The 23406-nt window shown below is 43.3% G+C and overlaps 1 protein-coding gene across 1 annotated transcript in view; it reads left to right on the forward strand.

Moving 5' to 3' along the window:
- The window catches only part of LOC142029511 (neural-cadherin-like), a 56380-nt gene that overhangs the window by 15162 nt on the left and 17812 nt on the right, over positions 1-23406 (forward strand). Inside the window, exons 4-18 of the mRNA XM_075024367.1 lie at positions 439-643; positions 1046-1157; positions 4875-5124; positions 6048-6190; positions 6537-6709; positions 7054-7222; positions 8468-8638; positions 11949-12121; positions 12249-12416; positions 13356-13605; positions 16274-16401; positions 17582-17768; positions 17928-18071; positions 19798-20081; positions 21073-22690. Of these exons, the coding sequence (XP_074880468.1) occupies positions 439-643; positions 1046-1157; positions 4875-5124; positions 6048-6190; positions 6537-6709; positions 7054-7222; positions 8468-8638; positions 11949-12121; positions 12249-12416; positions 13356-13605; positions 16274-16401; positions 17582-17768; positions 17928-18071; positions 19798-20081; positions 21073-22690 (4175 nt within the window). The remainder of the gene's footprint in view (positions 1-438; positions 644-1045; positions 1158-4874; positions 5125-6047; positions 6191-6536; positions 6710-7053; positions 7223-8467; positions 8639-11948; positions 12122-12248; positions 12417-13355; positions 13606-16273; positions 16402-17581; positions 17769-17927; positions 18072-19797; positions 20082-21072; positions 22691-23406) is intronic.

Raw genomic sequence — 23406 nt, forward strand, 5'->3', positions numbered from 1 at the left:
GGCAGACAGCAGGATCTGGTAGGGCCCTGTGCTTCATGGGTTTCCCATCCATCTCTGAACCTGTTCCTTATCTGAGTATACAGCTTCAAAGAAAGTCAAAAGTATAGTAGCTCAGTTATCTCTGTAACTGAAGCTAAGCCAGTAACTGCTGTCAAGTATTTGGAAGGGTACAATAGGGAAGAAAAAGATATTTTCATGTTAGTGGGGGTTGAAATGGGTTGTTATCCCAGCTATGTCAGGGGTTCAGTTTGGTGAGAGAAGAGAGGGTAGGTGGGCTCCCTGTAGCATGGGGATTTCCAGTCTGAATACAAAGCTGAGTCCAGCATTGACAGAGAGTGAGCAATTCACCTTTCCTCATCCTCATCTTCCTCTTCTAGGTGCTCAGGAGACAGTTTTTTGTTGTTTTGAAGCAAAGGGTTATTCTCTCATTCTTTACAGAGTAGCAGTTGTTGAGGCGGTTTCTTTCCAGAGCCAGCCTCTTTCGTACACTCTGCTGACGAACCCCAGCGGGCTCTTCCAGGTGAGGCAAGAGAGTGGAGAGCTCACCCTGACCCACACCGTGGACTACGAGAGCGAGCACCACCTCTATCACCTCTTACTGAAAGCCATGGAAGTTGAGAGCACTCTTAGCAGTGTGACTGAGGTATGTGAATCACTTCACTTCCTACCCACTGTCCCTGCAATCCTTGTTACCTCATTAGCGGGACCAGTTATGCATGTGGATAGCCTAGAGAACTTGTGAAGATGCTTGGGAGGGAGGAGCCCTTATGGTCCAGACAGAAGACTGGGCTCTGAGCTGGGTTCAGGTTTAGGCTCTGCGAAATACCTGTTATTCCTCTTTGGCTTTGCCTCCCATCTGCGTGGAAGTGGAGGAGATAATACTTCTCTGTGTTACAGAAGTAGTGTGAGAAAAAGTTTAGCATCAGAGGTGTAAAGACAGGACAGTAGCAAAAGCAATGACTGCCCAGGCAGTGTCCAGAATGAGGTACCCATTTTCCAAAGTGTAGAAACTAAAATCCTCTCTCTCCATGTCCTTTTGTTTTAGGTCATGGTCCATATCACCGATGAAAATGACTGTTCTCCTGAATTCCAGCACTCCATTTACAGCAGAGACAACATTCCTGAATCCATTCCTGTCGGCACGTCTCTACTGCAAGGTGAGGACCATCCCAGTACCTTTTATTTCAGTCTTGCCATGGACCTGCTAGTTTGTGTTACATGTTCATGTTCTCACCGTGAGGAAGTGCTGGCTCTTCCACAGTAGGCACTGCCTTTGTAAGATGTGGATGGTAGCTTTCCTGGAGGTCTGTAGATGGCTTTTAGGTACCCTGGAAGTTGAGTTGTGAGTGTCTTCAGGCAAGGATCACTGTGGTGTGCCCAAGGAGGGTTTTTGTGGTAACCCAAGAGCAGTTAAGGCAGCTGACAGGTAGTGATTTACTGGATTGCCATAGCTTGTTTCCTTTAAATCTTATGGCTGTCTTTTAAGTCAGCTTGGTGATCTTTTTGTGTCCTGGAAGCAGCTACAACTCATCTTTCTTTTCTTAATGTGTTAAGAAAAAAAGCAGGTTTTTAAATGGGCAGCTGGTTTTCTCAAATAGGTATTAACACTGTATAATTGACTACAAAGTGTTAAAGGAGAAAACTTTGGAAGACCTGTGAACTTTTATACTTCTGGTTGTGGCTTACCAGCCATCATTCCAAGTTTGTTGTGTTTAAGATGGCCACATATCACTTGCACATAAACCTGAGTGCACAGATGACATTTTTAGAGGCTAGAATCCTGTGGAAAGATCAGAGCTGTTGGAAATAATTTTAAGCCCCAGGTTCCAACCAAAACTTCAAGATCACTCTCAAAATATTGTGGTTGCATAAGTAAGGACTGAACTTGGATGATGCTGCACCTCTTGTCTCAGTCTTCAGAGCCCAACAGACAAGGAAAAAAGGTCCATTCTCCAACCTGTTTTACTGGTGTCAGTTAAATGCCTTCAAAGATGTCTTGAGATCTGACATAGTCTGTCATGATGTGATACGTGCCACAGGTGTGTTCTGCCTAAAACTCAGAGAACACTTACAGGCTTGCTGTCAGTATTCAAACTGGAAGTAGTGGCAGGTACTGGGGTAGGTAATGGGAACACTGGCTTGAGAACTCAGGGGGATTATGAACCGTGTGAGAAATGGGTAAGTGCCAAGGCAAGACTTAGCAAAAGTTTACATGTCTAAGATGTGTCTTTTGATGAAAATGATGTAAATTTCCTGAATTTGAAGCTGAACGTGTGCAGGTTGCAGTGGTGTTAAGAAGCTTAGCTTCCCTTGCGTAGTGACGTGCTGATAACAAGGCTGCAGGGCCTGCTTTGTCTAAACACTTATCAAGAGAGTTCAGAGCTTGCTGTAGCTCATTGTTTTTTGTTTAAGGGCTCTTGGGAAGAAATAAGTTGATTGGAATGATCAACTCCTAAAAATTCCTAGGTATGTGATTTTTGTTACAAAAATGAATATTTTTCCTTCCAGGAGACTTGTAAAGCTGATCAAAATTCACCCAGTTGTGGGGCAGAAAAATATGCCCCACGCCCAAAGCAAGCAGAAGGGCAAAGCTGTGCAGTTCGGTTTGCAATTGCGTTCTGTTTGGTTGTCTTTCCACACAGGGTACATTTCAAGAGGAAGAGGCTTCTTAAATAAGAAAATGTGAGGTGGAAGTATAGTGACAGTCAGTAAAAATGGGTGGGTGAATGCTCACTTGGTGTTCAAGGGCAGATCAGTGTTGGTAGTGGCTGCAAGGAAGTGGTACGTGCTGTAGCCTATACCCTGTGCTGGATGAGTACTGTGCCACTAACTCTGACTGCCAAAGCAAGTATCATCTCAGGAAAAGCAGCTCTTACCCTGGCTATAGTTCCTTGAGAGGTGGGATGTCGCAACCTTAGGTTGTCCCACAAACAAAAAGAAATGCAAATTCAAGACAGCCTTTGCCATTCTGTGGCGGATTGGGTTGCTATCAATGAATGAAAAGGCTACCATGATATATGCCATTTGTTAAAACTGTGGATGATGTAAATGTAGATTTTAGTTGTCAACCATTTTTATTTCAACACACTCAGAAGCCTGGCTTGTATCATGTTTGTAGTGCTGATGCTACGCTAGCTGAGTCAGTCTGTCTACTTAGTTGTTACGGGCAGATTTCTGCTCACTGCATGTGCTTTAAGAGGTGTGGATGGAAATGAGCTATGATCTGAAAAGCATGGAGGTACGCTCTCAGCAGGGATTAGTGTGCTCCTTCAGCTGCACCACTGTGCCAGCAGAGCAAGGCTTAGAGTTGTAGCTGGCAACTTTGTGCTAACATACTAGGCTTTGAGCTGGAGTTAGCTTGCACTAAGCTAGCTCAGAGCATGGACAGAGCCAGCACAGACCTGTTTGTGGCTGCTGTATGGTCCTCGAAATACCTTTGCAATAAAGATCTGTTTGCAGGATGGAACAAAATGGAAGGGGAATGGAATTCCCAGTTGCTGTTGGGAAGTAAGACATGTTTTTGTCATGTACAAGTAAGCGTCACATTTCCAATTTACCAGAAGACATCTGGGGGGAAAAAAGTATGATCCTTAAGCACATAAAATGTATTTTTGTGAATGGTTACAATGTGTCAGTAATGACTCTGTAGATTAAATCAGAACTTTTCAAATCAAGTATGCTTTTCACTTTCTGCATGTCTTCCTAAAAACAATACTTAACCACTAAATTTCACAGTTTTAAGTCACTTTCATTTCAATCTTTCTTGAGTTTTTAATATATTTTGTCTTTCAGTACAGCAAGACAATGACTAACTCTAAGGCCCTTGCTCTTATAGTCCGTAACACACCCAAACATTTATTCACAGCAGGATTTTGAGAGATGTTAAACAAAGTGTTACAACCACCCTAAATGTGCTTTTAAACCAAGATGAGTAACTTTCCACAGGCAGAGGTAGTTGAGGTTTTTTGCAATTAAGTAGCATAGCATTTCAGTGCGCTTTTTGAAATCTTTCTTTTCCTCTCTCCTATTTTGAGTTAATATTCTGGTAGTGATGTGTTGTTGTTTCTTCATCTCATTTTTGGATGACACTGTAGCTGTCTGCCAGGGTGTCCATGCACTGCAATCACTGTTCCGTTCCCAAAAGGCTGTGTGCTATCGCGATGGCTGCATCTGTATCCTCCTGGTAGAATAAGGTGATTGTTTAATACCAGCGTGGGTATGAGTTGAAGCCTCATTGTTTGGCTAGAAAAATGACAGGGTAATTAAAGAGGTGAGCTCCTGCTCTTAAAAATCACTTCTGACACTACTTTGTGAGCTCTAGCTCTTTGTTCTGCTGATTTGCTGCTTCTGAGCAGATGGGACACCCAACGTACTGAATAAACACTTGCTGGGGAGGAATGTTTAATCACTCTTTGTACCTTGAAGCACCAGGTAATTAAAAAGTACTTTAGCTATAACATAGCTGGGAGCTAATTAAATTTGAACGGCATCCCCAGGGAGAGTGAGGACACAGTTTATGACTGATAATGTTCTACCAACATGTATATTGATTGTGCGGTAATTACCAGTGTTGACTGCTATTTGTACAAAGCATGTTGTGTAGTATTGGGATCACGGCTCTCTTGCAAGCCCGCCTTGCTGCAATCGCTCAGGCTGGGTTGGAGGAGGGGGAAGAGTTGTTTTGCTTTTTTATTCCCAGCCTCCTGCTGAGTTCCCAGACTCTTACCACAAAAATAAGGCTTTTATGGATAAAACAGATTTAGGTGACCTCTGTTCTCAAAAAAAATAAAGTATCTGAAGTTGACTTGGTAGGAAATAGTGTAACCAAACCTCTTCTGCAGCATGACTGTTCTGTTAAATGTGTTCTCTAATAGTGCTTGCAACAGACTGCGACTCTGGCTCCAACTCTGAGATCACTTACTTCATCCAGAGCACTGATTTTTCCATCACACATCACGGGGTCATCAATTCTAACCAGAGGCTGAACTTTGAGCGAGCAAACCATATGTATGAGTTTGTGGTGATAGCTGTCGATAAAGGACATCCCCCTCGGACAGGGACAGCATCTGTGCGTATTCGAATGACCAACGTGAATGACGAGGCTCCTGTCTTCTCCCAGTCTGTGTAAGCCAGCTTGAACGCCTGCTTTGTTTTTTACAGATGCTGTTCATATGCGTAACCTTAATAATATTTGACTAAATGGTCACTTTTTTTGTGCAACTGTAAGCACCAGTGAAATCATGGGGTAATTTGTATGAAGAAAGGCTTTAGAAGTTGGCCCTTCATTTCTAGATTGCATCAAAAAAATACACCAGTTGTGATACCAGCATATTGACTTTATAGAGAGAGAACAGAATTAATAAAGATCTAACTCCACAGAGAATGATTTTGACTGTGTTGCCTTCTGGATCTCAGAGTGATTGTCCATGTATAAATATATGACAGATAAAGATGGTAGTTAGCAAACATTAAAATGTGATTTTTATCATCAGCAGATTGCATTATAAGCTAACTTCATGAGGCCTGCTTGTTTAAAATGCCTTCTTTCATTTCCCAAATGAATACAATTTCTATTTTTTTTGCATAAGTTTAAAGTATGGATATGTTTTAAATACAAAACATAAATACATTAATTTACAAAATTATATACTGGTTTACATCATCTCTGTAGTATCTGATGCTTTCCATTAGTAGATAAGGACATAAGAATCACCGCATGACAGATACTAGTCCTGTTTCTCATCTTTAGGAGCTAAGTGATCCTGGTTTGCAGTGCAATGTAGTATGGTACATATTGATATCTTCCGAAAGATCCTTAGAAATTATGTATACCAAAAATGCAGGATTACAATCCTAAAATACAAACCCTATGCCAAACAAAGATGCTCCAAATCTCGTCTTAAACTAATTAAAGATTGCACGAATGTATGCCCAAAGCTAAAAAAAAATTACATTCATAGTGAATTTATAATCCTTCACTGATGGTTAACATGGAAATGGTTATTCTGATACTGAATGTGCTGCCGTTGCTCCCTTATGTCCATCAGTTACAGAACTTTCCTTTCGGAAGATGCTGGTCCCAGCACCTTAGTGGCTACTGTTCGGGCAGAGGACCCTGACGGAGATGGGCTGCTATATCTGATTACGGGAGGTAATGAGGAGGGCAACTTTGAACTGGATAGTCAGAAAGGTAAGGAAAGAGGTTTTAGAACACTGTTATTTACTGTCTAATCTGTATTGACTCTGCTTCACCTGTGTCAAAAATCATAAGAAAGCACCATGTTTATATAATCTGCAAATGGGGATGCTTCATATCAGTGAGAATTAGCTCTTTGATATGATGCTTGTCCTCCAAATATCAACCAAAATTTGAGGTTCTGGTCCAAGGACTGTGTGGTTTAAGATGACTGAATCCTATGCTTTGCAACCAAAATACAAGCTGAACCAAAAATAGAGCGGCAGAGAAATGTGATGCTCACGTGATTTTGTTTGTTTACACAGTAAAATAAAATGACACTTTATGCTTCCAAATTTAGGTATCATTAAACTCCGCAGAAACCCACCACCCAATCTGAAAGGGCCACAATACACACTGAACATCACTGCGATAGATGACAATGCCTCGGGGGGACCCACCCCTCTCAGCAGTTTTGCTGAGGTTATTGTAGGAGTTAATGACATTAATAACAACAAGCCTGTCTTTAGAGAGGTAAGATGTCTTTCTGCAGATATTCTTTTCCCATCCATAATTGGGGTTATAGACTCTCCTTGGCTAGTGGTGGTTGCTGGCGGGCTGAAGGGATTGTGTGTGCAGAGCAGAATGAATCTGTAAGTGAACACACAGCCAGCTTTCTTCATACTTAAAGTGTAAAGTCTTTATTCTCCTTTTTTCCTTCCTCTCCCTTAGAGCTTGATATCTTTGTGAGTATAAGTAATAGAAGTGATTTTCTTCTGAGTTCTTCTCAGACGTGCTGGAAAAAATATTGACACTGTGCAGCAAATTCACGTGGCTCTGTGTAATATGTAGCATTGGATGTTTGGGTGTATTTTTAGTGCGCTTACTACAGTGACAGCACCTGGGTTCTGGAGAATCAGCCTCCAGGCACGTATGTGCTACAGGTAGAAGCCTACGATGCAGACCTTGGCGTTAACGGAGAGGTGAAGTATGGGCTCATGCACCGAGATGGAGCTTCCCTGGGCTTCAGCATTGACCCAGACACAGGTCAGTAGCTTTCACGTTACTGAGATAAAATGAAAATGGCATTGTATTGTAATGAGAATGCCACTGTATGAGTGTGTCCAAGTGGGCTCGTGCTTTAACGGTGTAACTGCAGGGTTAGCTATAACAGCTTGTGGAATAAACACTGAAAAAAGTTCCGAGTATATGGATAGCCATGCATATAGATTAAATTAAGATGATAGTGATTTAAATGACAAATTAAGTAGGGGAACAAACCCCAGTTAAATAGGAAGATAAAAAGCTATTCTGTATCAGTTATCTTCCTATTGGATCAAGTGTAGCTATAAAAATGCAGAGCAGAAAGTGTGACGCCAACAGCTTGAGTTTGTTCTTCCCTTCAGCGTGGCCACAGTTTATTTCTCATCTCATGCAGAAATAGGAGGTCCAGTGCAGTGAATGTGGAGGCAAAACCCTCGTACCAGAACAGGGCAGTGACAGACAGTCTTGATGCATTTCAGGTGAAGGAGTTATAAAAGTAGTTGATGTTGCTATAGTCAAAAAAAGATAGGATATTTGCATGTCCAGGACTGCACAGGAGACTGGAAGGACCAACAACAGAGCAGTAGAATCCTGTTCCCTAGCATAGTACTGACATAGGTCTGAAAGTGGCCTCCAGAAGGCCAGTTTGAAGTCTCCCAAACAGAAAAAAATATCTGAGACAGGGAGAGACCTGGTCAGTGGAGAGGAAAAGCTGTATACGGGGAGAAAATTGTTCAATTTATTAACTGAGCTGTGTGATTCCACCCTATTTTAATCTGTTCAGTGAAGCAGCCTCCAGCTCCCACAGTGGAGATGACTTTGATCACATCACTCATGCCTTCTGTGGTATGACTCTTACCCGGAGTAATGAGCTGTCTTCAAAATATTCAGTTACTTGGACTATCTCTGGAGTAAACCTAAGCGATGCCTCTTGATGAGGAGGAGAAAGTCCTATTGTGCTCCATGAGGAGTAAGATAACAAGGTACTCAGACTGAAGCTCCTTATCAGGGCAGCTGGAGAGAAAGCTGTTGACCCTTGGCAGTATGTGGCATGTGAGGAGAGGAGAGACAAGAGAACTGGTGTTGGTCCTGTCTAAGACACATGTTGCAGAGTTGGTGAGGATTAAGCTTGACGGTTGTGCTGCATGCGGTCAGAGCTTCCTCTTGTGTGGGAGACGTGCTGGTCCCTTTCTGCAAATTCAGCCCCGAGGCTGTGACATGCAGAACAGGAGGTGTCTGTGTTCCCAGGAGTCATCACAACCACGCAGAGTTTTGACCGGGAGAAGCAGAGAGAGTATACACTGTCTGTTACCGCTACCGACCAGGCACAGGAACCGCTGATCGGCGTGTGTCAGATCACCGTCCTTATTGCTGACATCAATGACAACGATCCCAAGTTTGAGAACAGTCGCTATCAGTGTGAGTGTTTCTTAACTACCTGTCCCAGTACTGCAACATGAACCTGTTTAAGAGTTCCTCCTAACAGTGGTCAGTTTTTTAGGTGACCAGCCAACTTTAGGTGCTGCCAACTAAGCCAGTTACCACTTAATCCGTCATCAGTGGATATATGCAGAATTGACCGCTGTCCTCTTTATTCATTGCAATACTCTTAAAAACATTGAGAGTCTTCACTCCTACTGATCAGGCAGATCTATCCCTTTGTGGCTTTTCCCTCCCTAGTTTTTCTGTGCACTGAATTTTTATTCAATGTCCCGAAACACAACATGACATCCTAGCTGAGAAGTCATCGGCCCTGACTAGAAGAGCAATTGTCATCTGTGTCCCTTGGACACAGCACCTGTGTTCAAATAGGCTGGAGTGGTATTTATCTCCTGTCAAACAGCCCCAAATCCTTGGCTTCTAGCCTGCCATTGGCTGTGAGCCCTGATGCCTCCTGTAACTGTGCTGCTGAGCTAGCTTTTCCTATTTGTCCTGGTGCCATTCTCTTTTTCATCCCCACATGACATGCTTTTCATCAGTCTTGCATTTAATTTTACTTGATGCTTCTCCAGTAAAATCCTGCACTTGGACCCTCTACACTTGATGTCACCCAAAAGTGACAAGTGTACTCCCTAGCTGCTGGACTAGAACAGGCCTTTCCTTGCATAATTGCCTCAAAATGGCAAAAAAAATGTTGATAATGCATGTGGCAACAACTCCATTTTGGAGATGTTTTGCCAGTTCTATGGAAATGTCATGTAAGGCAGAGCAGTGACCAATGCCTTATTAAACTGAAGATGGCTCTTAAGTAAGTCGTCTTTAGCATCACAGGGGCCAGCATTTTAGCAGGATTCAAAAAGAGGTTGGATGCTTGCATGGCAGGATTTTAGCAAGGAGAAGTGACCTGCTAGGAAATAGTCTAAATATACATCCACACTTCAGAGTTATGCACAAGGTCAGAAAGAAAATTGTGTTCCATCTTTTAGAATAACTTACAGCGACTAACTCCCAGTGCCAAATGGGTTAAAATGTGCAGATTGGGAATAGCTGTTTCTAAATTCCTACCAGTGGTTTCTGCAAACCCGGCCAAAGCAGTGCTGAGAAGTCAGGTGGGAGTGATCTCACTGGAGAGAAATATTTTCGGACTGAGCAGAGAAGTCCTTGAGGTAAAGGTAATGATTGTGCAAAGATGAACCTTTGTATTCTATCTTCAAACATGTCCTTCAGGTGAAACTGCCCTGGATTATTTTTTTTGAAAATTAGTGAAGCTGAGACGTCGCATTTGGTAATTATGGTGACTTCAGCACTTCTGAGGAATGGGTTGATTTTCTTCTTTTTTCATGAACACAGACAACCAGCAAAGGTCCTGAAGCAAAGGCAGTCCTTTGGGATGGGGAAATGGCAGATAATGAGGTCACTTTATGCATAGCACTTTTCCAGCATCTATACATAAGTAATCAATGTCTGCACGTCACAGCATTAAAAATAGCTTCTTCTCTAACAAGATCAAATGCCATTAGTCATAGTCTATTCTTCCTGGCAACTGCTGGTTCTTTATTCCTCTGCACTAGGATGTTGGTCAAATCCCTGATTTAAGCCATACATCTTATCATCTGCCTGCAAAACAGACATTAAAGAAATTATTAACTCTATGCAGTAGGGGTGGTATAGTAAGTGTTAGAGTTATGCTAGCAGCAAGCAGAAGTACATGAAATGAGAGAGTATGGCCCTTCCAAGTAATTTTGTATTTTGTCTTACAATGTGATTTAACAGGATTTGACTATAAAGACATAAATTTAAACACACAAAAAAGGATATTTTACAGTGTTTCTTAGCAATAAATTCCATTTCCATTAATCTATTTTAGTGCCAGTAAATCTCCTCTGAGAGCAGCTTTGGCTCTTACTGACACACCAGGAATATGAATCCTAGGCCAACTAAATGTCCTGGGGGACAAGGGCAGCTAATTAAAGTTCAAATTTGTGTTCATGGAGCAAGCAGTGGTGGTGGTTTAAGGTTCTACTGCCCCGCTGCCATGGAGCATAGATGTTAAGGAAGAAAACCAAAACAGAAAACTTGGCCACTCCACTTTATAAGTAGTGTGCAAACCTGATTGTCCCACCTCAAAAATGCTAAAGGAGACACATACAAGGGAAATCAAAGATATGAAATAGCTTCTGAACAAGAAGTGATTAACTAGACTGACTGGATTGTCTAAACCTAACTGTGGCAGCCTTCCCACTGCCAGGGCTGTTTCAATACGCTGAGCTGATGGAGCCTTAGTGCATGGAAATGGCTCAAAAACCTGATCAGGCAAGCACCCATAGCTACTTGGAGGAGGAATTGGGGCTGGATGGCTGAGGATGGAGGGAAGAGCAGGACCAAAGTGAGATCAGAGCAGTCTAAAGACTGGGGTATGGAAAAGAGGCAGCCGGCAGGGATGCAATAGCTTTATATAAAATTATGTCTCGCAGAGAGGAGGGGAGTAGGAAATGACTGCTCACAATTTCCCATCATTTTGTTGGTGTCCTTGCCAGGAATCAGGCATTAGGAAGACAAAATGAACTACTTTTCTGTGCAATGGGTACTTCGGCTGTGCGACTTTTGCCTCCAGGTTTTTTAGATTATGTTTATAAAAGCAGGTTCAAAGGAGGACTGGTCTGTGTAAGGCTACGGACACAAAGGCACAGCCTCTATCTCAGGTGGATTGCTGGGAGCAGGGATTGAGACCTAAGGAAAGGGCTGTGTATAAATGCTCATTGCCCTTGCCCTGGGCAGCTTCTCCAAAACACTGGGGTGTCGGGGGCATCCTCACTACGACCTGAGTCTTCATGCTTTGTGATTCCCTACTGCCTCCCGCTGGCAATGGTGCTGCTGCCACTCACGTTCGGGATTAATTCAATTCACGCAGAATACCTTTTGATGCCAACCTGCTTTTACCAGCAGCTGAGCCCAGCAGCCTGGGCTGTGATCTGAAGCGGTGGGTGGGCGGGCGGCTGCCGGCTTTGCCAGCCCCACCATGGAGAGGCACAAGTGCTGGCAGCGTCGGCGTCGGCAAACCTGCTTCACCAGCAGTCGGCTTGACAGCCCAGCGTGTCAGGGGAAAGGGAAGGGGGAGCTAAAAGAGGACTGCAGACACTCTGTTAGTGGCGATACTTTATAACCTGCCTCATTACAGAAACGTTCAATCTCACACGAAGAGATTTTTTTTCTTACAGGAGTGTTTCTGTTATACGCAGCCTGGTAAGTCAGAGCAAGACCTGCTGACCATGCCTTTGTCTTTTCAAAGACTTCCTCAGCGAAGACACTCCGGTGGGGATGAGTTTCCTCCGTGTTGCAGCTCATGACAGTGACCAAGGTGTGAATGCTGCTGTCACATACTCGATGTTAGAGCACCAGCTGGAATACTTCCAGATCAACCCCAGCACGGGCTGGGTATACGTTAACTGCCTGCTACCCCAGGTAATGCGACTCTCTGCTTGGAACTGAGCAACCTCCAACCCCTCAAATCCATTGCGGAGGGTTAATGGCAGTCTCTTGATTTGTACAAAATGGTTTGCAAATATCCTCGATCTTCTTCATTTCATAGACGACGCGCATTAGTCGCTATATTGTAGCGACAGACGGAGGGAACAGAAGCAGCACGGTGGAGCTGACGGTAACTGTCACTAATGCACTCAGCCAGCCGCCCCAGTGGGAGCAGAGCAGATACTGGGTAACCATCCCTGAAAACACCATTCGTGACACCAAGATAGTGGTATGTTGAAAGTGCTGTTACTTCCCTCCCTCTCCTCATTTCAACTTCTTCCTCTGTTGTGCTCTGTCTCCATGTTAAGAGTGCATGGATGCCTGCTCTGCAACCTTACGGCGTCATGCTGTTTCCTGATCAGCCTTCACAGCTGTGTACCCCATCACTGTTTGTCAGGAGTACCTGTTGCAGAATAGGCCAGTGTTTCAGCTGGCAGCAGTTTTCCCAGTGACTTCTTAAACCGACAGCCCTCGGGGTGTGCTCCCGCAGGCAGTGGCTGTGAATGAGAAGCAAGATCCGTGCCCTGTCTGTGTGGGAAATCCTTGAGTGTTCCCACCAAGGGCCGGCTCCTCACTCCTCCATCCTCAGTGGGCCATGTTGCCTGCCTCCATCTTTCCTACAGCTTTTTCTCAGTTTAGTACTACATCATGAAACAGCTGTAGTTTGCTTTGGACTCTTCTAACTCAAACCAATTCCTTTTTAACCCGTACAGACTTATTCTTTAAGGATAGTCTCTTCTCTAAATTGCCAGATGATCCCTGCTTTCCTCCTCCTGCATGTAATATCCAAGTACTTGCAAACAATTTAGGTTTTGTCTGTGTCTCACCTGGTAAAATGTACAACTCAGTGGAGAAATCATCTCCTTTTGAATTGCTTTTGTTTTGGAAGGAGGAGAGAGGAGAGATTTCCTTTAGCCAGTGATGCAGTTCTTGCTTGGCACATTTACGGGAGGTAAATTTACTGTTGATTAAAGACCTGCATCAAAACTAAATGTTGTAAAATGAAACTCAGGTCTGTAAACTGTTTCTCTTTTGTCTGTTATCCAAGTCATACAGGCATGTATGTTGGAGAACCTACAGGCATGTATGTTCTTGCCATCAAACTGAACATTTAACACTTGCAACCTCATGCTTCATGAACATATGTGGTGGCTCTTTTCTTCTTCAGACCATCAAAGCTACATCCCCTCTTGGTGATCCCAGGGTTACATATAATCTGGAGGAGGGTCAAGTTCCAGAGACTAACATGCCAGTTCGTTTCTATCTGAAGCCAAACAGAGCTGATGGATCTGCTTCTCTTCTAGTCGCTGAACCACTTGACTTTGAGACAACTAAGTTTTTCACCCTGACAGTCCGGGCACAAAACGTAGCAATGACTCCTTTAGCTTCCTTTACTACTGTTTGTGTGAATGTAACAGGTAAGCTTTGCTACTGTTAGAACAGCTCATTCAGAACAATATTCTTGTTATTTTTTGTATAACACCACGAATTCAGGTAACATCCATGAAATTACAAATCACCTAAGAGTGCTTAGTATGTTTCTATACTGTAAAAGGAAGTCATGCAGTCATTGAAAAGGTCTATTTGAGACAATTTCTAAGTACAACTATCAAATGTAGAAATGTGATAGTGCAAAAATGGGCTGTCTGAATGTTTACGCAACACTAGTGCCTGCTTTTATAAATGTAATTGGAAAGATTTTCTTTTGATAGGAGGAGAAATGTAGTAAATGTCCCCAAGCTATTGAAAGGAGATGAGTATTACTGGAAATATTCTGTGCTATAGAAAGAGAAACAGCCCAGATAGGTTGGGTTTGTGTTTGATATCTGTTTAGGGGTTTTTGTTATATTCAGAATTTTCTATTGGACACTGAGATTAAAACTCCAGAAATGAAAATGCAACGGTTCTTACAATAGATGCAATTTTCAAAAATTTGATCCAACCCTCCTTATAGTAGAACCTTTTTGTAAGGCTCTACTCCTGTAGATGCACATAAAACTATAAATCTGATTTTAATTCCTGCTTTTTGAAGCACCAGTGGAGTTACTTTTGATATGTAGACATTTAGATGAAAACATGAGTAAGTGAAGTCTCCAGCAAAAACATTTGTCTTCCTCACTACCATGGACATGAGAGACCTAAGTGGTAATTTGAATGGGAATCCAACTTCCCTGCTTCACTTTATCACAGCATTGTTCTGTCTTCCACAATCCACCAATGCAAAAACCCTTCAGGTTTGTAGATCAAGAGTGCTTCAAGTCAGGGTCTGAGCCTCATTGTAGATTATGGACCATGACCCCAAAGATTTTTCCTATAGTGCAGTTATTGGTATCAGAATTTGGCAGAAACTTCATTTTGCTCACAAGCAAAAATCCTTTTTCAATAACTTAGTATTTTATACAAAAAAAGGTTTACATACACATGTATGTCTTTAAACACCTTTAAGAGAAATAACCACCAGAAAGTTTCACATGCAGAATTGTCCTTTATATATGCACAAGCACACAGGAAAGGAAGTCTTTTATAGCATCTTATTTTCCTTCCTTGCTCAGTGAATTTTCTGAAACTTATCTCTAACAAGACATATTCTCTTGTATAAAATACAAAAAAAAAAAAACCCCAAAGCTGTTAGAAAAGAAGTTTTCACAGATGATTATGCATATAAGAGAGAAAGAAAATTGGGATTTATAGGACCCCACACTGACAACTTTTAAAAATAAAAAGTAATTTAAGACATTGGTCCTGCAAAGAGTTGTGTCAGAATCAATGGAGTCATGTGGCAGTAGTAAAACTAAATGTGTGCTTAAGGGTTTGCAGAATGAGATACTAAGAATTTTGTCTGCTCTTCATAAAGACAGATGGATCCAAGGAACTTTCATTACAGCTCATCTGTTTTGGCACTGTGCCACGACACAGGAAAATGACTTTCTTAATACATGGCTGTTAAACTGTGAAAAGTGCAAAAAGATGTAGGGGACTATGCAGCATTTCTGAATTTAGTCATCTTGCAGACAAGGAGGAACACCAGACTGATTTGTCACAGGTTGAGCAGGAGGGTGTGATTCTAGAGCAGTTTAAACGGATTGGAGTCAGTGCTGCCATAGTTCTGCTGCCTGTCCCTTGTGCTCACCTGGTCTTACGCAGCAGTTTTAGGGAGAAAATGTGTCAGAAACTGGCCCTTCAAAACACTGGACATACCTTTTCCAGTTTAGGTCTCTACAAGGGTCAGGCAAGGAGGACAAGCAAGACCAGCGCTGGGGTAAGCTTAACGTGGCTTTGCCTTGTGCCTAACCTGACGTGACTGCAGACGGCCGCCCCTGGGGCAGCCCTTCCTTGCCTTCACCTGCACAATCTCACCACGTCCCTTGCGTTGGATCTGGCGATTGCATGGCTGCAGAGCGTTTCGGATCACAGCGAGCCCTTTTCTCTCTGGAAAGGCAGTCTCTCTCAGAGCAACAAAACGAGCGCTGTCAACACGGGGCCACGTGATCCAGCTCGTGGGAAGGGGGATCCCATGGCTTAGAGCAGGATGACAAGAGTGGGAAGATCAGTATGCTTCCTTTGGACATTGGCCAGTAGTTAGATGAGGGAGGCTAATGTGCAAGTGCATCCTAAATAATCATTAGGTCCTACAGCCTAACATGACTCTTGCTATACTGCCCCGCAAAGGCCAGGAAAGACTGTTTTACATGTGCTCTTTGTCAACTCTATAGACTCTGCAAGTTTAATTCCACCATATGTTAATCAGCCCTTAATAAAATGCTGAAATTAACTGCTGCTGTAGATAATCAGCTCTTTCCAGACTGTGGATGACAGGCCTCCTGGTCCTGACATTCATGGATTTCCTATAAGTAAAATTGCTGGTCAAATCATTAGCTGGTATCTTAGCTGAAATTAGGCCACTGTCTCCCAGAAACTGCTCAATGTCTATAAAATGCCTGACAGCTGCCATGAAAATGGGAAGACCCAAAGCAGGATTGCTTCTTACTGTGAACAATGTGAGTTCTTTCTCCAAGCAAAATCATGACAGTAAAAAAAAGTCTTCAAACACTTTCTTACCATGGTCCCCATCAACTCCTTTTGCAGATGTCAATGATAATGTTCCATTCTTCGTGTCTTCTAACTACGAGGTGTCTGTGCCAGAAGGAGCTGATGTTGGCACATCTGTGGTTCAGGTGTTAGCTACGGACTTGGATTCTGGCCTACATGGAGAGGTTTGACTTTACATCCAATTCTTTTCCTCCCAATAGGCAAGTTTTAGTGTTGTAATTAGCGAGAGTGCGCAGACAGCAGATGACAGGGTAATGAGCCACAAACACTTCATACAGCTCTTGTCAAGCATTTGTCTAGCATATGCCTGATGTGCATAATATGGGATACAGGCAGAGAAGATGCTGTTCACGATCTTGAGCTCCTGCATCATAGCAGCTCATCCTGATCCAGCAACTGCGACAAAGCACTGCGGCGTGATTCTCAGGGTTGCTCCATGACAAGACAAGTGGAGGTAGCTGCAGAACATGTTTCCAAACTCTTGTCTCTTCAGCTCATTATTTAATTGACCATCAGTGATTACGGTCAGTTAAACATGGCTGTTTAAATATGGTCAATTAAATAACATTTCGTTTCACCACCATTGGTCAAATGGTTGGTCAAACCAACGTTTGACCATCATTGTCATAATGACCCAACCCTAGGAAAAAGTAGTGTTATGAAGGAAACTGCTCATTTTCTGTGTATTTTCCTGAGCCTTTTCCAAAAATCCTACTAGCTCTTCTGGGAGGGAACTCTAGCTAGCAGAGATCTCCTGTTCCGTAACTGTCATTTTGCAACTTCTGAAGAGCGACCTGTGTGGTAGAACTGCCTGGCAGTGCTCTGGGCATGACTTGGGGGTGGAAATGTTTTTTCAGAGGAGGAAGCCAAACCTTTGTTAAAGGGAAAAATGTGGATAGCTTTCATCAGTGGAGGTTTTCATTTGTTCAGTCCTGCTGAATGTGACCCAAACTCTCAGCCCCATTTTTTTTGAGATCAGAAGCACAGTGGGTTGCTAGAAGCTGGGGAGGCACCAGGGAAGATGTCATTCCATACATTCTCTCTCCTTCTGTTATTCATGATCTTTTTTAACTGCTCCTGCTGGCCACTGTTGGACATTAGATACTGGGCTTGATGGTCCTTGATATCACTGGTACAGATGTTCTTCTGTTTGAGAATTCTGGTTTATTATATCAAAATGGGCAAAAGACCTAGAAAAATTCTGTCCAGATGAACTGTCTTTTCTCAGAGTGTTGCTGTTTTGCAGACAGATCCAGGAGGCTGCTGGGGAAGGGGGAGGTCACAGCACTTGGACATACAAATAGAAGTGGAAAATATAACCTCTTTTAACTATTTCCTTTTTAGGTTCACTACTTAATATTGAAAGATGCTAGTGAGGATTACCAATTCTTCACCATTGAGCCCGAGACAGGAATTATTTCCACCCATGCATGTTTTGACAGAGAGAAAAGAGCCTCTTATTTGATTGAAGTTCAGTCTCAGGACTCTTCAGAATCTGCTAGACCTGGTGTTCATGGGCAGCCCAACACAGGTAAAACCAGTAAGGAATAATATATTGGGTAAAAGATATCAGCGATTGGGTTCCTTGAGTTTTCTAGACTTGGGGCGTATGTGAGCTGTCTGGAATACGACAAGGTATTCCACCTCTGCCATTTCTAGTCTGCATGTTGCTCTTGCGTCTCCTTCTTAGACACAGCCTACGTAAGGATTTTTGTCAGTGATGTGAATGACAACGCTCCAGCATTTCCTCGGTCAGTGTATGAGGTCAGCATAGATGAGGACAGGGATGTTGGAAGTCCTGTTGTGACAGCAACAGCAGATGATGAAGATGAGGGTGAGTGGACCCTGCATGTCTTTCTAAGTCCTCTTAGTATGACTGGGTGTTGTGTGTAGGGCTGCTTCCTCATGGGCAAACAAATCTCTGCATTCAGGAGACGATTAAGCATTTCAAGCATTTGTAAAAGTGAGGAGAGAACTTTTGGGCAGATGGGAGCATTTTCTTTTATTAGGTGCTCAGGTTCACAAGGCAAAGGTTAAGCTAGCTGGCAATCTCTTTGGGGCAGAATGAAATCACCTGGAGTCACAACCCTGCTGTAACTTCACAAGAGGTAACACAAAAACTCACTCACTCCTGAGCATGTTCTTGCTTTGCGCTGACTCCGGTGCTTTCCAGATCTCCCTGGGAGTCAGTTTTACTTATTACTATTGCAAGAAAACCAAACCTGTGTGCTTTTTGGTGAGTTAGTGGGTTGAATGTGCTTGTGGAAGACTCTGACAAACAGTGGAAAATGTGGGATGACATGGCCAGAAATGAAGGCAGGGAGAAGGCAGGAATAAAGCAGGAAAAAAGGGAAAGCCAGACCTTCTTTTTGGGCTCACACATCAGCTCTGATGGTGTGAAACTGCCCCTACAGTGTGGCGAGACCAGATGGGCTGAGCCAGTCCAACAGCATGCACCACCAGTCAGTTCCATTGTTGCTTCTGCTGTGGCTTTTTTGCTCCTTTTATGAGTTGGTCCGGCTCAACTTGCTGGAGAAAAACAAACTCATTGAAAGAAAGAAGGCAAGCTGGTGCATTGGTGACATAGCCCAAATGAGCACCAGAGGAACATGTTGCTGGGAGCAGGTGGGAGCTGACCATTCCTTTCGGTGGCAGGGCTGTAATGCCTGTGCCTCTTAGTGCCCACGATGGAGAAGTAAAGAGGCCGTTTAAAACCGACTGCTGCACTTGAGAGAACTTGGCAAAAGTGACTAGCAAGTGATGCTCAAACTCATGCTGCAAAGGCAGCCAAGCTCTTCCAAGCACTAATGTCGAGCACAGCCTCTCCACTTTCTTGCCATCCATGTTGCTCTAGTCTTCTCATCCACAGCTGACTCACAATTTAAAATGCTGAATGTTCTTTCTACTCCTAGGAGTTCACCTATTTAATTTGGGAAATGACTTTCTATCCCGGAGTGAAATGTCATATATTTTTTTTTCCTTTTCAAAAAAGTAAACATGAAGCACCAAACAATTTTGTTGTTGTTGTGGCTAAGCGTTTTTGCATCAATCAAACAATTGCTGTTGTACAGGTGGTATATTCTTCTGAGATGAATTCTTGCTCAAAATAGAGGACTTCTGTTATATTTTAGCACCATCCAGTGGTTAAAAAAATATTTAAGCAATATTGGCATTTGAAATGGGAGGCTTAGGAAACATTGAGCAAAAATAGCTTCTAGTATTTTAATAGTATGTTACTTTTTTATTATTGGCAAATGAATGCCAATAAATTAAAGGCACATAATTCCTGCATTATCAATAAACAGGTGCTTGTCTGTGACTGCAAATTATTTTTGTAAATATAAATGGAGACCTAACTCGCAATCTACCATACACATACCCTCCCAATTACATGCATGGATCATTCTGTTTGTGGCCGTGTCTATGTTTATCTCGCCCACACACTGTAACAGTCTGGGCAAATATGGTTTCTCTTGGATACATGTCCACCATGTATAGCTAGATTGAACATTCAGAGCTCAGAGAGTGGACAGGCAGTGGTCGTTTACTTTCTCTTGTAGGTGCAAATGCCAAACTAAGGTATCAGATCACATCAGGAAATGTGAAAGGGGTTTTTGATGTGGAACCTGAGGTTGGAACTGTCTTCATTGCTCAACCTCTGGATTATGAACAAGAACAACGTTATGAGCTCCGTCTTGTAGCTTCTGATGGAAAATGGGAAAACCACACTCTTATCATCATCAATGTTGTCAATAAGAATGACGAAGCACCAGTCTTCACTCAGAATGAATACCAGGGCAGCGTCTTCGAGGAGCTCACAGATCTGCCTGTACTTGTCCTAAAGGTAAAGCAGTTTGCTCAAAGCAGGGCAAAACCCAACTTTTTGTTCAGCTCAGTCCCATCTATTCACAGATTCACACAAATCCAAAAAGATAGTTTCTTTAGGGCAGGTGAGCCCTGGTATTGGGATTTAGCTAGCAACTTTCTGTAAAGAAGAGAATAAAGAAAGCCTGGTTGAATTTGCGTGGTGGGCTCGCTCCCTTGACCAGCATAAATAATGGCTGGACTTGATGGTCTTAAGGGTCTTTTCCAACCTAAATGATTCTATGATTCTATATGTCAAAAAATGTGGTGGCTTTCCTTTACAAAGCAGAGTTAGTGTATTTTGAGTAACTGTATAAGCATAGTGTGGTTGGCTCATGCATGTACCTCATGCATTTCAGTCACAGACTCTTTAGCTATATTTATACTACCAAATAAACATTACCAGGGATTGTTCTTTGACTCTGGAACTTGATCATCTTCATTGTTTTGTTGTTAGAACAGTCTCTGGCATGAGGATTGCTTGGTTGGCCCAACTGGCTGTCTCCCAAACAGTCCCTGGATGCAAGTCAGGAGCTGGGAGTTCTCTCTGGCCTGTGCTGATAATCCGTTTGGATGCATGGCCACCCTGTTTTTGCAGCCTTCTATTCACTTGGAGAGAAACAGTCCCTGTTTGCCATTGTATTCCAGCTCCAAAGAGTTTCACAAGAAACATTTGCTCAGCACATCTGTTACTACTTCCACTTGGTTCTTCCTGCAGTTATTTCCTCTTTCCAAAGCATACTTGGAAGTAGAATATATTGGTCTGTCTAAATGTGATCTTTTTGTTTTTCTAGGCCATGCATGATGTTTATTGAAAGAGTACTTGACCTGAATGACTTAAACCAATAGATGTTTGCTGTTAAAATGCATGCTATTTATTTACCCTGCGCCATACCAACTGCCATCAGTAAAAGAGCAGTGATTTCCCCTTTTCTTTTACATAAACACTTACCTGCTGTGGTTTGTTCCAGGTTTCTGCAACAGACCCCGACCAAGCAGCTGATCAAAATGCCATTAACTATTCCCTGCACGGACAGGGGGCCAGTAACGAATTCAGCATCAATGAGAACACAGGCGAGATCAGTGCAAATAAAAGGTTAGACCGTGAGAAGCGATCAACATGGCGCTTTCTTGTTCTTGCAACAGATGAGAGTGGAGAGGGACTGACTGGCTTTGCAGATGTGATCATAGACGTGAGGGATGTGAACGACAACGCACCCCTTTTCCTCTGTGTGTTGGATGGCTGTTTCATGGGCCACATCCCTGAGGATTCTCCGGCAGACACTCCTGTCATGGAAATGACAGCCGTGGACCTTGATGACCCAAAGGCTGGTATGAATGCTGTGCTAACATACAGCATCATTCAGAACGTCCAAAATGAAATTAATCTGAACTTGTTTTCAGTTGACTCAGTTAGTGGCACCATCTATACAGTGCTTGGGTCCCTGGATCGGGAGAAGGAAGACAAGTACCTAGTAGTGGTTGAGGCCAGAGATGGAGGAGGGCTCACTGGGACGGGCACCGCCACTATTGTGGTGACCGATGTAAACGATCATGCTCCGGTCTTCCTGCAAAGGATCTACACGGCATTTGTCTCTGAGAATGCGAGTATTAACACTGAGGTGGCAGTGGTGTCTGCTGTGGACAGAGATGAGGGAGAAAATGCCATGGTGACATTCAGCATCCTTGATGGGGACAACGACCGCAAGTTCTCCATAGAGACAGATGAAGTCAACAACTGTGGATTTATCAGGCTACGAAAGCAAATTGACTTTGAGAAGCCTCATGAGAGAGTGTTCAATCTGACTGTGAAAGCAGAGGACATGGATTTCTTCAGCATCGCTCACTGTGTGATCTATGTGGAGGACTCCAATGACCACGCTCCTGTCTTCTATCCCCAGTTCTATGAAGTGGCTGCGCTGGGGGAAGACGCGCCAGTTGGCACCAAAGTTGTTCAGGTTTCTGCTGTTGACTTGGATTCTGGCCTGAACGGAAGGTTTTCTTTCCACCTGCTAAACAAGTCTGACCCAGGTGGCCAGTTCTCTGTGGCTAGTGATGGGTGGGTGATGGTTGCAGGACTGCTGGATCATGAGACAGTGACACAGTACGAACTCATTGTCATTGCCACTGATATGGGGCAGCCCCCTCTGACTGGCAGTGCCACTGTTTTAGTGACTCTGCAGGATGTAAATGACAACGGGCCAGAGTTTGAGGCTCATTATAACCCAGTGGTCTGGGAAAACACAGCTTCTCCACAGGTTGTCCAAATGAATGAGACCTCTACGTTGCTGTACGCTAAGGACCGAGACACTGCTGCTAACGGAGCACCTTTCTCCTTTCACCTTCTCAGTGATTTCGATAGTCTGACTAACTTCAATTTGCAGGACTTGCACAATGGAAGTGCCTTGCTCACTGCGCTGCGTACCTTTGACAGGGAAGTGCACAAGGTGTTCTACCTGCCCGTCCTGATCACAGACAGCGGGATCCCGCCAATGAGCTCCACTAACACACTGACCGTGAATATCGGGGACCAAAATGACCACCCGCATTCTGCTGGCTACATGGAATGTCTCATTTACAGCTATGATGGTAAATCACTCCCTGATGCTTGCTTCCAAGTGTGACAGTAAGGTCAAAGGAGTAGCTGTGAGATTCACGGGAGGACTCCATCCTGTTCCACATAAGCTAAGATCTTAGTAGAGGTGCTACTGAAGTTTGCTTAAGCCCCATCAGAAAGCAGTAGGTGTGTGGGGTGCAGAACTCCAGGCCACTTGGTTTGTGGAAGAAACTGAGCCAGCCTTGAAGGAAGACCATAGCTGGCTGCTAATATGCATGTTTCTATCAATCAAACTTGAGTAATGGTCTCTTGTTTTTAGATGCAGTTTTCCAGCACCATTAACATTTCAGGGGGAAAAAAATTAACAAAATTCATGATGTTTCTGAGAAGCGATGAGTCTGAATGCTGAGAACCTTCTTCTTCCACTTTAAACTCTTTTTTCCTCCTCCAGACTGAGTTCAGTTTTAGTGAATACACTTAAGCTGAACTCGTGTAAACTGCCTGAGACATTCATATAAGCCTTCAGCTGACAAATGCTGTTATGGGGGAATTTTCTGTGAATGTTGGCTGCAGGCACTGCAAGAGAAGCCACCTTTCCCTTCTTGCTTTGGCAATTAGCTAGCAGTTCTCTTGTGATCCAGTGTCCCCACATAATAAGCCCAGCAGCAAAATAAACCACACAGGTAAAAAACACTTTGGGACACTTGCAACCATGTAAGTTCAGGTCATTCCTTCCTCTCCTACTCTG

Source organism: Buteo buteo, chromosome 3 (assembly GCF_964188355.1).
Source record: "Buteo buteo chromosome 3, bButBut1.hap1.1, whole genome shotgun sequence".
NCBI classification, from domain to species: Eukaryota; Metazoa; Chordata; class Aves; order Accipitriformes; family Accipitridae; genus Buteo; species Buteo buteo.